General features: G+C 43.3%; 1 protein-coding gene across 1 annotated transcript in view; it reads left to right on the top strand.

The window, feature by feature from the left end:
• The first annotated feature begins 4,462 nt into the window (after window positions 1–4,462).
• Window positions 4,463–17,640, top strand: part of LOC126063005 (leucine-rich repeat-containing protein 37A2-like) — a 79,451-nt gene continuing 66,273 nt past the window's right edge. The window contains exons 1-2 of the mRNA XM_049861085.1: window positions 4,463–4,715; window positions 7,240–7,311. Of these exons, the coding sequence (XP_049717042.1) occupies window positions 4,483–4,715; window positions 7,240–7,311 (305 nt within the window). The 5' untranslated portion in view covers window positions 4,463–4,482. The remainder of the gene's footprint in view (window positions 4,716–7,239; window positions 7,312–17,640) is intronic.

Here is a 17,640-nt window from a genome sequence, read left to right on the forward strand (position 1 = left end):
CAAGAGTACCCAGCTAAGCCTCGAAAGCCCACCGAGGAGGTTGAACTTCCTCCAGTCCAAGTACAGGTCCCAGCTCACCCTCCAGAGCCCCCAAATGAGGTTTTAACCCTACCCTCATGGCATGATGGAGTGACAATTCAACCTCTAGGTCATCCTCAAGCTCACCATTCAGCCTTGCCGAAAGTATCAGTTAAACCTATGCTTGAGCATTCTCCAACACAACGGGATGTCCCAGTTCAGCCTCCAGAGTCCCCTGAGGAGGTTGGACCCTTTTCAACCGAGGAACAAATCCTAGCTCAGCCTCCAGATCCACCTAAGGAGGTTGAACTTTCTTCCGTTCAGCAGGAGTACCCAGTTCAACTTCGAGATCTTCCTGACAATTCCCAACTTTCTCCAGTTGAGCAGAAGGACCCACCACAGCCCACAGAGCCCGAAAAGAAGGGTGAAACTCCTCCAGCACACCAGGAGGACCTAGCTCAGCCTCCAGAGCTCCTTGAGGAGGTTGAACATTCACCCATTCAGCTGGATGACCCAACACAACTCCCAGACCCTGTTAAAGAGGATGAGCCTTCTCTAACCCAGCAGGAAGATCCACCTCTACCTCCAGAGCCCCCTGAGAAGGTCGAACCTTCTCCAGTCCTGCAAGAGGGCCTAGCTCAACCTCCAGAGTTCCCTACAGAGGTTGTAACTCAACCAGAAGGGCATCATGAGGTGACGGTTTCCCCTCCAGGTCAAGGTAAAACTCATCATCCAATGTTGGCCAAAGTCACAGTTAAATCTCTGTATCTGGAGTTTCCCATAATTACAGAAACCACTACAGAGGTTCAACTTTCCCCAGACCAGCAGGAGGCCACAACTCAATCTCCAGAGCCCCTTGTTGAGGCTGAACCTTCTCCAATCCACCTGGTGGCCCCAACTCAGACTCTGGAGCATCCTACAGAGGATGTACCTTCTCCAGAGCAGCAAGAGGTCTCATCACAGTCTCCAGAGTCCACTGAGGAGGTTGAACCATCTCCAGCCCTGCAGAAGGCCTCCACTCAGCCTCCAGAGTCTCCTGCAGAGGTTGGACCTTCTCCAGCCCAGCAGGAAGACTCAACAGAGCCTGTGGATACCACAGAAGAGGTCCAACTTCCTTCAGGCCAGCAGGAAGCCCCAGCTCAATCTCCAGAGCAACCTGAGGAATTTGAACCTCCTTCAAACTTACAGGAGACCCCAGCTGAGACTTCAGAGCCCCCTACAGAGGTTGTAACACAACATACAGGGCATCATGAGGTGACAGTTTCATCTACAGGTCAGAGTGAAGCTCAGCATCCACCGTTTCCCCATACCACATTTAAACCTCTAAACCTGGAGCTTACTATATCTTCACAACCCACTACAGAGACTGGACCTTTTCCAACCCAAGTAGATGCTTCATCCCAAGCTCCAAATTCTCCTGAAAAGGCTGAACCTTCTTCAGTCCAGCAGGAAGCTCCAGTTCAGCTTCCAGAGCCCTTTGAGGGGATAGAACCATTTTCATCCCAGCAGGAGGCACCAGCTCAGTCCCCTGAGCCCCCTGAGGCAGTAGAATCTTCTCTGTTCCAGCAGGAGACTCCACCTCTGCCTCAGGAGCCTCATACACAGCTGGAAACTTCCCCAAACCAGCAGGAGGTCCTATTTCAGACTCCAGAGCCCCCCAAGGAGGTTGAGCCTTCTCCATCCCAGCAGGAAGCCCCAGTTCAGTCTCCTGAGCCCCCTATGCCAGCAGAACTTTCTCCATCCCAGCAGGAGGCCCCAGCTCTTACTCCAGAGCCCACTAAGGAAGTAGAATCCTCTCTGTTCCAGCAGGAGACTCTACCTCAGCCTCTAGAGTCTACTGCACAGGAGGAAACTTCCCCAAACCATCACGAGATACCATTTCAGGCTCCAGAGCCCCCTGAGAAGGTTGAACCTTCTCCTGAGCCTCCTATGCAAGTAGAGCCTTCTCCAATCCACCAAGAGTCCTCATCTCAGCCTCCAGAGCCCTCTAAGGAAGTTGAACCTTCTCCAGCCCAGCAGGCGACCCCAACTCACTCTCTAGAGCCCACTATGCAGATAGAACCTTCTCCAATCCAGCAAGAGGCCCCATCTCAGCCTCCAGAGCCCCCTGAGGAAGTCCAACCTTCTCCAGTCCAGCAGGAGTCTCCTGCTGCACCTCAAGAACCCCTTACAAATGTACAACCATCTTCAGTGCAGCAGGAGGTCCCAGCTGCAACTTCAGAACTACATAAGGAGGTAGGGTCTTCTCCAGTCAAGGAGGGGGCCCCAGCTCTAACTCCAGAGCCTTTTGAGAATGTCCAACCATTTGCAGTCCAGCATACAGCCTCTTCCCAACCTCCAGAACCCCCTAAAGAGGTTGAATCTTCTCCAAGCCAACAGGAAGCCCCAGACTCACCTCCAGAGCCCCCTAAGGAAGTGGAGCCTCCTCCATCCCTGCAGGAGGTCCCACCTCAGGCATCTGAGCCTTCTAAGGAGGCTGAACCTTCTCCAACTCAGCAGAAGGCTCCAGTTCATCCTCCGGAACCCCCTAAGGAGATAGAACCTTCTCCAGCCCAGCAGGGAGTTCCAGCACAGTCTTCGGAGCATCCTAAGGTGGAGGAATCTTTGACAACCCAACAGGTACCCCCAGCTCAACCTCTGGAGCCTCCTAAGGAGGGTTCAGCTCAACTTCCAGTGCTTCATGAGGTGATAGTTTCACCAACAGGTCAATATCAAGCTGAGCCTTTAAACTTTCCCAAGATTACAGCTCAGCCTTTGGACCTGGAGCTTACCGTAACTCCAGAACACACTATAGAGGCTGAACATTCTACAACCCCGCAGAAGACTACAGCTTCACCTCCAAATTGTTCTGAGGTGACCATTCCACATCCAGATCAGTTTCAGACTCAGCATCCAAATCTGACTGACAGTACAGTTCAACCTTTGGACCTGGAGCTTACCATAACACCAGGACCCACGACACAGGTTGAACATTCTACAGCCCTGCAGAAGACTACAGCTCCTTCTCCAATGTGCCCTGTGGTGACACTTCTACATCCGGACCAGGTACAGGCTCAGAAGCCAAACCTGAGTGAAGTCACAGTTCAGCCAGTGGACCTGGAAGTTACTATAACTCCAGAACCCAATATGGAGGTTGAACCTTCTCCAGTCAAACAGGAGACACTAATTCAGCCCCCAGAGCCTCTTACGGAGGTTGTGGCTCAACCTCTAGTGAATCACGAGGTGACATCTCCACCGTCAGGACAGGATCAAGCTCAGCATTCAAACTTGCCCAAAGTCACAGTTAAACCTGTAGACCTGGAGCTGACCATAACTCCAGTGCCCACTATGGAGGCTGAATATTCTACAACCCTGCAGAAGACCACAGTTCCTCCTACAAAGCAAGTCACCATTCAAACTTTGGACTTGGAGCTTACCATATCAGCAGAACCCAATACAGAAGTTGAGTCTACTCCAACCAAGCAGGAGACTCCAACTCAGCCTCCAGAGCCTCCTGAGGGGGCTGTAGCTCAACATCCAGCACATCATGAGGTGACAGTTCCACCTCCAGGTCACGATGCAGTTCAGCATCCAAACTTGTCCAACGTCACAGTTCAACCTTTGGACCTGGAGCTTACCATATCTCCAGGACCCGAAGCAGAGGTTGAACCTTCTCCAACCAGGCAAGAGACCCCAACTCAGCTTCCAGAGCCACCTCAGGAGGTTGTAGCTCAATTTCCGGTATATCACGAGGTGACAGTTTCACCTACTGTTCAGGATCAAGCTCAGCATTCAAACTTACCCAACGTCACGGTTAAACCTGTGGACCTGGAGCTGACCATAATTCCAGAACGCACTATGGAGGCTGAATATTCTACAGTCCTGCAGAAGACTACGACTTCTTCTCCAGAGCACCCTGAGGTGACATTACCACCTCCAGACCAGGTTCAGGCTCAGCATCCAAACCCGACTGAAATCATAGTTCAACCTTTGGACCTGGAACTTACTGTAACCCCTGAATTGACTTCAAAGATTGAACGTTCTACAGCCCTGCAGAAAACCACACCTCCTCCAAAGCAAATCACAGTTCAGCCTTTGAATTTGGAGCCTACCGTATCTCCAGAACCCATTCCAGAAGTCCAACATATTACAGCCCTGCAGAAGACCACATCTCCTCCAAAGCAAGACACAGTTAAACCTTTGGATCTAGAGCTTACAGTATCTCCAGAACCCACTATGGAGGTCACACATTCTATGACACTGCAGAAGACCACATCTCCTCCAAAGCAAGACACAGTTAAACCTTTGGATCTAGAGCTGACAGTAACTCAGCCACCAGGGTCATCTGAGGCAGTTATTTTCCCCCCAGCGACTCAGCAATTATTGGTGCCTTCTGAAAATTACACCCCTGAAAGGGTTCAGAAAGCTCTAACTGAGCAACAGGAGCAGAATGCCACCACACATCACCCCCTAGAAAGGACAGAAATGGCTCTAAATGAGCTACAGGAACAGAATGCTGTTATACGTTACACCTCAAAAAGGGCACCGATGCCTTTAACTGTGCAGTGGGAACAGAATGCCACCAACGGAACGAACATATGTGAGCTCTGTGTCTGCCAGGATGAAACGCTGTCCTGTACTGGCCTCCGCCCAGAGAAGAGGCTCCACAGAGTGCCTGTGCCAGAGCCCAACGAGTACAATGGCACCTTCACTGTCTTGTAAGAATTGCCTTTCCTCATTTGTCCTGTGCACTCTGCTTAACATGACAGCCTTTTCCTTGAGGTCTTCCTGGGCTTCCTCATCTTCCCAACCCATGTCGAGCGACTTTCTTTTTGACCTTTTGTTTGTCAACTTTTCCTTATCCTTGTTCTTCTCCTGACTATTGTGTCCACTTCTCCAGGCTCTTACTTGTGATTGCCCTTATTATCTTCCCTTACCCATTCTTTTTTAGCCCCATCATTTCATGCCTTTACCTCTGCTCTATTCCCAGTTTTGTTCTATCCTCTTTATAAGATCACGTTCCTTTTTCCATCCTGTTGGTGATGATACAACACAGTGGTTAAAGAGAGAGATTCTGGAGCCAAACTGCCTGGGTTTGAACCCAGCTCTGTGACTCAGTTTCCTCATTTGTAAAATTACTATCCCACAGGATTATTGTGAAATTTAAATAAGTTCATAAATGTTAAGCATTTATATCAGCACCTAGCAATGTGAATGTTAGCTATTATTGTTTTATCCCTCTGGTCCAGATTTGATCTTTGTCCCTGGCTTTCCATATATAAACCCCAGGGCCGTTATAGCTCCTGTTGTATGCCCATTCCAGGGCTAGGCACTGTATGTAGGGGCCAGAGAAGTATAAGGCATTAGCTTGGGAAGATAACAACGATAGATGGGAGAAAAAGAGTATACATGAAAAGGGAAGTGGTGCATAATTAAGTACTAAAAGAGATGCAGACCATAGGTGCCATAATTCACCAGAATCCGTAACCACCTGCACGTGGAGGACAGAGAAAGCTGCATGGGCAAGATAAAACTTGAGCTTAAAAGAGTGACCGAAACCAAAACCCGCTGCCGTTGAGTTGATTCCAACTCATAGAGACCCTATAGGACAGAGTAGAGCTGCCCCATAGGGTTTCCAAGGAGTGGCTGGTGGATTCAAACTGCTGGCCTTTTGGTTATCAGGCAAGCTCTTAACTACTGTGCCACCAGGGCTTCAAAGAGCAATTAGGATTTGCTAAATAGAGAAAATTAGCGATTACAGCCTAGGCAAAGGCACAGCTGCAGAAACGGTCAGAATTTAGTAGACCAGTCTGGCTACAAAGAATTGCGTTAGGAAGCAATGCAAGATGAGATTGTGAAAAACCTTGAATATCACCTATAGAGGTTTGGAAGTTACACTGTGAAATATGGAGAGCCATTGAAAGTTTTCAAACAAGAGGGACAAATGATTAAAACATGAGAATTGTTTTAGAATCCATGTGTAGGGCCGCCTGGAGAAGAAAGCTTGATTCAGAGAGACCAAATAGAAAGGTCTAGCAGAATCTATGAGCAAAGCAAAAAGGGGCTGAATCAGAGCAGTTGTGTTAGGAATGGAAAGAGAATCCTGGAAGCACTTCAAAAAAAGGACAGGATTTGATGATGGACTAAAGAGTTGAGGAAGCAGTGTACGGGAAAGAGAAAAACTCAAATACGACTCCAAAGTTTCTGTCCTGGACGATGAGCAGACTGATGGTGGTAGAGCACACAGATGGAGAGCCATCAGTCAGGAAGGATAGCCACTTTGGGGAAGATGAGTTCAGTTTCAGGCATCTTTTGTTGGTGAGCATAAAGCAATCAGAAAGTTTCTGGTGGAGTGGAAATGTCCACCAGGCAGATGGGCAGGCGACTTGACTGTTTTGACTTAATTTCAAATGTCACCTATTTGACTTTATAAACTGAGTAGGTAAGTCATTGCTGAGGGAAAGGACAGAGTTAAAGGAAAGATTCAAAGTTATTTACAGAGTTAGTGGTTGAAACCGAGCCTTGGGAATTTAACAACTTATTTTCAACGCATGCCATTCGTGGATACATTTCCACAGTATAATAATTTTAAAAAGTGTCACGGAAGAATATAGCATAAAAAGTGAAAGTCCCCTCCCCGTCCCCTTCCCACCCTCCTCCCTATCACCAGCAAAATAACCCTGTCACCACTGAGTATGTGTCCTTCCTTCCAGTCTCTTCCCTTTGCATTTACGTACATGTACGTGTTTACGTACATATTCCTGTTTTTTCTAACGAGGTAATAGGGTACTTCTTGCTCAGCAGTGATTCACAGTTTTTCATTAAGCAGTATGCCTAAGAGATCTTTCCACTCCAGCCCATTGGTCCTTCTGGTTTCTAATGGCCTTTATCCTTCCACCCCCTGGAGAGGTTTCAACAGCGGGCCCTTCACCTGAGCTGTGGCACTGCCGGGCATGCGGTATCTGTGTACATATTTGCTGATAATGATAAAGGAGAAGAAGTGGACAGATAGGAAGTTCAGGTTCTGAAGAAAAAAAAAAAGTTGGCCTTACCATTTGTGCCACTGCCCCCACAGTCTATTGTCCTGAATTGAACCAATTTGGCAGCTGACAGCCATAGAAGTTAGAAAGCTGATGTTTCCTGCATTTGAATATTTCCGCTAAGGTTGCCATGATTCTTTAGAGTTATTCTGTTCATTCTTATTCCTCCGTATTCAAAGATATGAACTGTGTTTCTTCACAGAAATTTCCAAGGAAACTCTATTTCTTATATTGAGGAAAATATTTGGAAGGCATACCGTTGGACTGAGAAACTGTGAGTATATCCTCTCCAAATATGAATACAGAAAGCTAAGTGCATTGTAAGATCCTTCTGGGTCCAGAATTTTGACGTCAATACCTCTGAGAAAAGATATTTTTCTCTCTCCATATCCCAAACTGACCACTATTGATTATAATTCTATGGTAATTTTTAACATTGAATTTGGTGGATTCTCTTTAAAATAAGTAAGATATGATTTAAATTTATCTTTCATTTTATAAATAATATGTGATCCTACTCTCAGTGTATTACACCGAATTAACAGGTATCGTGAAAACCCTCCTTGTTCCCTAATCCCCACCCCTGAGATAACCACTTCTCTGAGTTCTGCGTGTATCTTTCTGGATCATACTCCATGCATTTGCCTACATCCATATTGACATATAGCAGAGTAGGTTTATTGTGTGTGTGTGTGTTCTTTTTCTCTTTTTCTTTTAATAGACTTTTTTTTTAAGGGCAAGGATGTTTATTGGAGCACTTTTTAAAAAAAAATTTTATTGTGTTTTAAGTGAAAGTTTACAAATCAAGTCAGTCTCTCACACAAAAACTCATATATGCCTTGCTACATACTCCCAATTGCTCTCCCCCTAATGAGACATCCCGCTCCCTCCCTCCATTCTATTTGAGCACTTTTGAAGGAGGGGTTGGTTTTGATTTTTTTGAGAGTAGAAAGCAACTTTATCCTATACCTATAAAAATACAGTCTGACCACTTCCCAGTCCTGTGGATGAAATCCCATGGATGAAGTCTGGGAAGCCTATAGCTTTTCTGGTTGCTGAGATAATAAAATTCCTCCGATCACTTTCAGTCACAAGAACAGTGCTAATTGCAGTCCAACGTCTCAGCCACATGAGTCTATACTCTCAATGAATTGAAAACTTCTCCCTTCCCCCAGGCTGAGCCTTTTTTTTTTCAATAATTTTTATTGTGCTTTAAGTGAAAGTTTACAAATCAAGTGAGTCTCTCACATATAAACTTATATACACCTTACTCCATACTCCCACTTACTCTCCCCCTAATGAGTCAGCCCACTCCCTCCTTCCAGTCTCTCCTTTCGTGACTGTTTTGCCAGTTTCTAACCCCCTCTACCCTCACATCTCCCCTCCAGACAGGAGATGCCAACATAGTCTCAAGTATCCACCTGCTGCAAGTAGCTCACTCCTCATCAGCATCCCTCTCCAACCCATTGTCCAGTCCAATCCATGTCTGCTGAGTTGGCTTCCAAAATGGTTCCTGTCCTGGGCCAACAGAAGTTTTGGGGACCATTACCACTGGGATTCTTCTAGCCTTAGTCAGACCGTTAAGTCTGGTCTTTTTATGAGAATTTGGGGTCTGCATGCCACTGTTCTCCTGCTCCCTCAGGGGTTCTCTGTTGTGTTCCCTGTCAGGGCATTCACCGGTTGTGGCCGGGCACCATTTAGTTCTTCTGGTGTCATGATGATGTAGTCTCTAGTTCATGTAGCCCTTTCTGTCTCTTGGGCTCATAATTACCTTTTGACCTTGGTGTTCTTCATTCTCCTTTGATCCAGGTGGTTTGAGACCAATTGATGCATCTTAGATGGCCGCTTGTTAGTGTTTAAGACCCCAGATGCCACACTTCAAAGTGGGATGCAGAATGTTTTCTTAATAGACTTTATTTTGCCAATTGACTTAGATGTCCCCTGAAGCCATAGTCCCCAAACCCCAACCCTTGCTCTGCTGACCTTCAAAGTATTCAGTTTATTCAGGAAACTTCTTTGCTTTTGGTCCGGTCCAGTTGTGCTGACCTCTCCTGTATCGAGTGTTGTCCTTCCCTTCACCTTCTTATCTACTATCTAATCAGTAAGTAACTGTCTCCCACCCTCCCTCCCTCCCTCCCCCCCTCCCCCTTCTCCTAACCACAAAAGAATGTGTTCTTCTCAGTTTAAACTATTTCTCGAGATCTTATAATAGTGGTCTTATACAATATTTGCCTTTTGCATCTGACTAATTTCCCTCAGCATAATGCCTTCCAGGTTCCTCCATGTTATGAAATGTTTCACAGATTCCTCACTGTTCTTTATCGATGCATAGTATTCTGTTGTGTGAATATACCACAATTTATTTATCCATTCGTCTGCTGATGGACACCTTTGTTGCTTCCAGCTTTTTACTATTGTAAACAGTGCTGCAGTGAACATGGGTGTGCATATATCTGTTCGTGTAAAGGCTCTTATTTCTCTAGGATTTATTCCAAGGAGTGGGATTTCTGGGTCGTATGGTAGTTCTATTTCTAGCTTTTTAAGGAAATGCCAGATTGATTTCCAAAGTGGTTGTACCATTTTACATTTCCACCAGCAGTGTATAAGTGTTCCAATCTCTTCACAGCCTCTCCAACATTTATTATTTTGTGTTTTTTGGATTAATGCCAGCCTTGCTGGTGTGAAATGGAATCTCATTGTAGTTTTAATTTGCATTTCTCTAATGGCTAATGATCGAGAGCATTTCCTCATGTATCTATTAACCTCCTGAATATCTTCTTTAGTGAAGTGCGTGTTCATATCCTTTGCCCAGTTTTTAATTGGGTTGTTTGTCTTTTTGTGGTTGAGTTTTAACAGAATCATGTAGATTTTAGAGATTGGTGCTAGTCGGAGGTGTCATAGCTGAAAATTCTTTCCCAATCCGTAGGTGGTCTTTTTACACTTTTGGTGAAGTCTTTAGATGAGCATAAAAAAAAAAGGTATTTGATTTTTAGGAGCTCCCAGTTATCTGGTTTCTCTTCGTCATTTTTGGTAATGTTTTGTATTCTGTTTATGCCTTGTATTAGGGCTCCTAATGTTGTCCCTATTTTTTTCCATGATCTTTATCATTTAAGTCTTTGTGTTTAGGTCTTTGATCCATTTGGAATTAGTTTTTGTGCATGGTGTGAGGTATGGGTCCTGTTTCATTCTTTTGCAAATGGATATCCAGTTATGCCAGCACCATTTGTTAAAAAGACTCTTTTCCTCAATTAGTTGACATTGGGCCTTTGTCAAATAGCAGCTGCTCATATGTGGATGGGTTTATATCTGGGTTCTCAGTTCTGTTCCATTGGTCTATGTGCCTGTTGTTATACCAGTACCAGGCTGTTTCGACTACTGTGTGAGCCTTTTTTTAAACCTAGAAGTTTACAATGTGAAGAGGGGTCCTGCCTGGCTTCTTCTGTCTTTCCTTGCCCTGTATGAGAGCTCCATCCCTCCATTCAGCTGACTGCCTCTGGCTTCTTAGAAGTTGTTGAGGAGAGTGGTGGAGAGGAAGGGACTGATGTCCTCTGGAAGTGGTGCCCTCTGGGTATGGCATTTCCCACGGTGGATTCTTTGCTTCCTGGGTTTCTCAAAATAGCGCCCCTGGAGTTGTCCAGCTGTCACTCCCTTGCCCTGGTGGTGCTTCTTCTCCAGCTGGCTTCTCATGAAGACCCTTCAGCTTCCACACACAACTGTATGATGCCAGCTTCTTTCTGCCAAGGCTGTTCTTATTTCCAGCAGGAACCAACACCAACGGAGCCCTTTTTCAAAGTCCATCGGTGGAGTCCATTTCTGGCCCGTAGAACAGAAGGAGATTTGTCAATATTTTTTTTTTAATTAATTTTTATTAAGCTTCAAGTGAACATTTACCATTTCAATCAGTCTGTCACATGTAGGTTTACATACATCTTACTCCCTTCTACCACTTGCTCTCCCCCTATTGAGTCAGCCCTTACAGTCTCTCGTTTCGAGCCAATTTTGCCATCTTCCCTCTCTCTCTATCTTCCCATCCCCCCTCCAGTCAAGAGTTGCCAACACACTCTCCAGTGTCCACCTGATTTAATTAGCTCTCTCTTCATCGGCGTCTCTCTCCCCCCTACTGACCAGTCCTTTTCATGCCTGATGATTTGTCTTCGGGGATGGTTCCTGTCCTGTGTCATCAGATGTTCTGGGGAGCATTGTCTCTGGGATTCCTCTAGTCTCAATCATACCATGTTCTTTTCATGAGAATTTGGGGTCTGTATCCCATTGGTCTCCTGCTCCCTCAGGAGTTGTCTGTTGTGTTCCCTGACGGGGCAGACATCGATTGTGGCCGGGCACCAACTAGTTCTTCTGGTCTCAGGATAATGTAGGTCTCTGGTTCATGTGGCCCTTTCTGTCTCTTGGGTTCTTAGTTGTCGTGTGACCTTGGTGTTCTTCCTTTGCCTTTGCTCCAGGTGGGTTGAGACCAATTGATGTATCTTAGATGGCTGCTTGTTGGCATTTAGGACCCCAGGCGCCACAATTCAAAGTGGGATGCAGAATGTTTTCATAATAGAATTATTTTGCCCATTGACTTAGAAGTCCCCTCAAACCAAGTTCCCCAGACCCCAGCCCCTGCTCCGCTGACCTTTGAAGCTTTCATTTTATCCCAGAAACTTCTTTGCTTTTAGTCCAGTCCAATTAGGCTGACCTTCCTTGTATTGAGTGTTGTCTTTCCCTTCACCCAAAGCAGTTCTTATCTACAGATTGATCAAAAAAAGCCCTCTCCCTCCCTCCCTCCCTCCCCACTTTGTAACCACATAAGTCTGTGTTCTTCTCCGTTTTTTCTATTTCTCAAGATCTTATAATAGTGGTCTTATACAATATTTGTCCTTTTGCAACTGACTCATTTCGCTCAGCATAATGCCTTCCAGATTCCTCCATGTTATGAAATGTTTCAGAGATTCGTCACTGTTCTTTATCGATGCGTAGTATTCCATTGTGTGAATATAGCACAATTTATTTACCCATTCATCCGTTGACGGACATCTTGGTTGCTTCCAGCTTTTTGCTATTGTAAACAGAGCTACAATAAACATGGGTGTGCATATATCTGTTTGTGTGAAGGCTCTTGTATCTCTAGGGTATATTCCGAGGAGTGGGATTTCTGGGTTCTATGGTAGTTCTATTTCTAACTGTTTAAGATAACGCCAGATGGATTTCCAAAGTGGTTGTACCATTTTACAATCCCACCAGCAGTGTATGAGAGTTCCAATCTCTCCGCAGCCTCTCCAACATTTATTATTTTGTGTTTTTTGGATTAATGCCAGTCTAGTTGGTGTGAGATGGAATCTCATCGTAGTTTTAATTTGCATTTCTCTAATGGCTAATGATCGGGAGCATTTTCTCATGTATCTGTTGGCTGCCTGAATATCTTCTTTAGTGAAATGTGTGTTCAAATCCTTTGCCCACTTCTTGATTGGGTTGTTTGTCTTTTTGTGGTTGAGTTTTGACAGAATCATGTAGATTTTAGAGATCAGGCGCTGGTCTGAGATGTCATAGCTGAATATTCTTTCCCAGTCTGTAGGTGGTCTTTTTACTCTTTTGGTGAAGTCTTTAGATGAGCATAGGTGTTTGATTTTTAGGAGCTCCCAGTTATCTGGTTTCTCTTCATCATTTTTGGTAATGTTTTGTATTCTGTTTATGCCTTGTATTAGGGCTCCTAGGGTTGATCTTATTTTTTCTTCCATGATCTTTATCGTTTTAGCCTTTATGTTTAGGTCTTTGATCCACTTGGAGTTAGTTTTTGTGCATGGTGTGAGGTATGGGTCCTGTTTCATTCTTTTGCAAATGGATATCCAGGTATGCCAGCACCATTTGTTAAAAAGGCTATCGTTTCCCCGATTGACTGACACTGGTCCTTTGTCAAATATCAGCTGCTCATACGTGGATGGATTTATATCTGGGTTCTCAATTCTGTTCCATTGGTCTGTGTGCCTGTTGTTGTACCAGTACCAGGCTGTTTTGACTACTGTAGCTGTATAACAGGTTCTGAAATCAGGTAGAGTGAGGCCTCCCACTTTCTTCTTCTTTTTCAGTAATGTTTTGCTTATCCGGGGGTTCTTTCCCTTCCATATGAAATTAGTGATTTGTTTCTCTATCCCCTTAAAGTATGACATTGGTATTTGGATTGGAAGTGCATTATATGTATAGATGGCTTTTGGTAGAATAGACATTTTTACTATGTTAAGTCTTCCTATCCATGAGCAGGGTATGTTCTTCCACTTAAGTATGTCCTTTTGAATTTCTTGTAGCAGAGTTTTATAGTTGTCTTTGTATAGGTCTTTTACATCCTTGGTAAGATTTATTCCCAAATATTTTATCTTCTTGGGGGCTACTGTGAATGGTATTGATTTGGTTATTTCCTCTTCGGTGTTCTTTTTGCTAATGTAGAGGAATCCAAGTGATTTTTGTATGTTTATTTTATATCCTGAGACACTTCCAAACTCTTCTATTAGTTTCAGTAGTTTTCTGGAGGATTCCTTAGGGTTTTCCATGTATACGATCATGTCATCTGCAAATAGTGATAGCTTTACTTCCTCCTTACCAATCTGGATACCCTTTATTTCTTTGTCTAGCCTAATTGCCCTGGCTAGGACTTCAAGTACGATGTTGAATAAGAGCGATGATAAAGGGCATCCTTGTCTGGTTCCCGTTGTCAAGGGAAATGCTTTCAGGTTCTCTCCATTTAGAGTGATATTGGCTGTTGGCTTTGCATAGATGCCCTTTATTATGTTGAGGAATTTTCCTTCTATTCCTATTTTGGTAAGAGTTTTTATCATAAATGGGTGTTGAACTTTGTCAAATGCCTTTTCTGCATCTATTGATAAGATCATGTGGTTTTTATCTTTTGTTTTATTTATGTGATGGATTACATTAATGGTTTTTCTGATATTAAACCAGCCTTGCATACCTGGTATAAATCCCACTTGATCAGGGTGTATTATTTTTTTGATGTGTTGTTGGATTCTATTGGCTAGAATTTTGTTGAGGATTTTTGCATCTATGTTCATGAGGGATATAGGTCTAAAATTTTCTTTTTTTGTAATGTCTTTACCTCGTTTTGGTATCAGGGAGATGGTAGCTTCATAGAATGAGTTGGGTAGTATTCCATCTTTTTCTATGCTTTGAAATACCTTCAATAGTAATGGTGTTAAGTCTTCTCTGAAGATTTGGTAGAACTCTGCAGTGTAGCCGTCTGGGCCAGGACTTTTTTTTGTTGGAAGTTTTTTGATTACCGTTTCAATCTCTTTTTTTGTTATGGGTCTATTTAGTTGTTCTACTTCTGAATGTGTTAGTTTAGGTAGGTAGTATTGTTCCAAGAATTTATCCATTTCTTCTAGGTTTTCAAATTTGTTAGAGTACAATTTTACGTAGTAATCGGAAATGATTCTTTTAATTTCATTTGGTTCTGTTGTGATGTGGTCCTTCTCATTTCTTATTCGGGTTATATGTTTCCTTTCCTGTTTTTCTTTAGTCAGTCTAGCCAATGGCTTATCAATTTTGTTAATTTTTTCAAAGAACCAGCTTTTGGCTTTGTTAATTCTTTCAATTGTTTTTCTGTTCTCTAATTCATTTAGTTCAGCTCTAATTTTTATTATTTGTTTTCTTCTGGTGCCTGATGGGTTCTGTTGTTGCTCACTTTCTATTTGTTCAAGTTGTTGGGACAGTTCTCTGATTTTGGTTCTTTCTTCTTTTTGTATGTGTGCATTTATCGATATAAATTGGCCTCTGAGCACTGCTTTTACTGTGTCCCAGAGGTTTTGATAGGAAGTATTTTCATTCTCGTTGCTTTCTAAGAATTTCCTTATTCCCTCCTTGATGTCTTCTATAACCCAGTCTTTTTTCAGGAGGGTATTGTTCATTTTCCAAGTATTTGATTTCTTTTCCCTAGTTTTTCTGTTATTGATTTCTAGCTTCATTGCCTTGTGGTCTGAGAAGATGCTTTGTAATATTTCGATGTTTTGGATTCTGCAAAGATTTGTTTTATGACCTAGTATGTGGTCTATTCTAGAGAATGTTCCATGTGCACTAGAAAAAAAAGTATATCTTGCAGCAGTTGGGTGGAGAGTTCTGTATAAGTCAATGAGGTCAAGTTGGTTGATTGTTGTAAGTAGGTCTTCCGTGTCTCTATTGAGCTTCTTACTGGATGTCCTGTCCTTCTCCGAAAGTGGTGTGTTGAAGTCTCCTACTATAAATGTGGAGGTGTCTATCTCACTTTTCAATTCTGTTAAAATTTGATTTATGTATCTTGCAGCCCTGTCATTGGGTGCATAAATATTTAATATGGTTATGTCTTCCTGATCAATTGTCCCTTTTATCATTATATAGTGTCCTTCTTTATCTTTTGTGGCGGATTTAAGTCTAAAGTCTATTTTGTCAGAAATTAATATTGCTACTCCTCTTCTTTTTTGCTTATTGTTTGCTTGATATATTTTTTTCCATCCTTTGAGTTTTAGTTTGTTTGTGTCTCTAAGTCTAAGGTGTGTCTCTTGTAGGCAGCATATAGATGGATCGTGTTTCTTTATCCAGTCCGTGACTCTCTGTCTCTTTATTGGTGCATTTAGTCCATTTACATTCAGCGTAATTATAGATAAATAAGTTTTTAGTGCTGTCATTTTGATGCCTTTTCATGTGTGTTGTTGGCCATTTCATTTTTCCACATGCTTTTTTGTGCAGAGATGTTTTTCTTAGTAGCTTGTGAGATCCTCATTTTCATAACGTTTAACTTTGTGTTTGTTGAGTCGTTACGTTTTTCTTGAGTTATGGAATTGATATTCCTTTTTGTGGTTACCTTATTATATACCCGTGTTTTTCTAATTAAAAACCTAACTTGTATCCTTCTATATCGCCTTGTATCACTCTCCATCTGGCAGTTCAATGCCTCCTATATTTAGTCCGTCTTTTTGATTATTGTGATCGTTTATCTATTGATTTCCATGATTTCCTGTTATGTGTATTATTTTGTTTATTTATTTATTTTTTTAGAATTAGTCTTAATTTGTTTGTTTTTGTGCTTTCCCTATTTGAGTTGCGTTGATATCAGGACGTTCTGTTTTGTGACCTTGTATTGTGCTGGTACCTGATATTATTGGTCATCAGGCCAAACAATCTCCTTTAGCACTTCTTGCAGTCTTGGTTTAGTTTTTGCAAATTCTCTAAACTTGTGTTTATCTGTAAATATCTTAATTTCTCCTTCATATTTCATAGAGAGTTTTGCTGGATATATAATCCTTGGTTGGCAGTTTTTCTCGTTCAGTGCTCTGTATACGTCGTCCCATTCCCTTCTTGCCTGCATGGTTTCTGCTGAGTAGTCTGAACTTATTCTTATTGATTCTCCCTTGAAGGATACCTTTCTTTTCTCCCTGGCTGCTTTTAAAATTTTCTGTTTGTCTTTGGTTTTGGCAAGTTTGATGATAATATGTCTTGGTGTTTTTCTTTTTGGATCAATCTTAAATGGGGTTCGATGAGCATCTTGGATAGATATCCTTTCGTCTTTCATGATGTCAGGGAAGTTTTGTGTCAGGAGTTCTTCAACTATTTTCTCTGTGTTTTCTGTCCCCCCTCCCTGTTCTGGGACTCCAATCACTCGCAAGTTATCCTTCTTGATAGAGTCCCACATGATTCTTAGGGTTTCTTCATTTTTTTTAATTCTTTTATCTGATTTTTTTTCAGCTATGTTGGTGTTGATTCCCTGGTCCTCCAGTAGTCCCAGTCTACATTCTAATTGCTCGAGTCTGACTTTCTATTGCGTTGTCAAATTCTGTAATTTTATTGTTAATCTTTTGAATTTCTACATGCTATCTCTCTATGGATTCTTGCAACTTATTAATTTTTCCACTATGTTCTTGAATAATCTTTTCGAGTTCTTCAACAGTTTTTATCAGTGTGTTCCTTGGCTTTTTCTGCATTTATCCTAATTTCATTTGTGATATCTTTAAGCATTCTGTAAATTAGTTTTTTATATTCTGTATCTGATAATTCCAGGATTGTATCTTCATTTGGGAAGGATTTTGATTCTTTTGTTTGGGGGGTTGTAGAAGCTGTCATGGTCTGTTTCTTTATGTGGTTTGATATGGACTGCTGTCTCCGAGCCATCACTGGGAAACTGGATTTTCCAGGTAATCAGCTAAAAAAAAAATGCCGTCAGATCCCTATCTGAATTCTCCCTCTGGCTCCGGGTATTCGGATGTTAATGGAGCCGCCTGGGGAGGGTGGGGGAGGGATCAGAGAGCTGGGAGTGTAGCACCACAGAATATAGAGCTGAACACCGCGTTCACAGTCCGCCCCCGTCCGCCAAAATCTGGGCGGGACGGCTTCCCGGCTAGGACACTGCTTTCCCTGCTCGGAGACCAGTCACTTCCTCTCGGGGACTACTCCCTCCGGTGCGCGGCACCGCTCGCGCGCACTGGGTGGGCATCTCCCGCACGAACAGGTGGGCCCACCCTCAGGGTCTATTCAGGAGAATATAATTGGACCCCGTGCTCGCGCCCTGTCCGCGCGTGGGCCCAAATCCCAGCGGGACGGCTCGCCGGCTGGGCCGCTGCTTTCCCCGGTCCGA

This window comes from Elephas maximus, chromosome 19 (genome assembly GCF_024166365.1).
Source record: "Elephas maximus indicus isolate mEleMax1 chromosome 19, mEleMax1 primary haplotype, whole genome shotgun sequence".
Lineage (NCBI taxonomy): Eukaryota > Metazoa > Chordata > Mammalia > Proboscidea > Elephantidae > Elephas > Elephas maximus.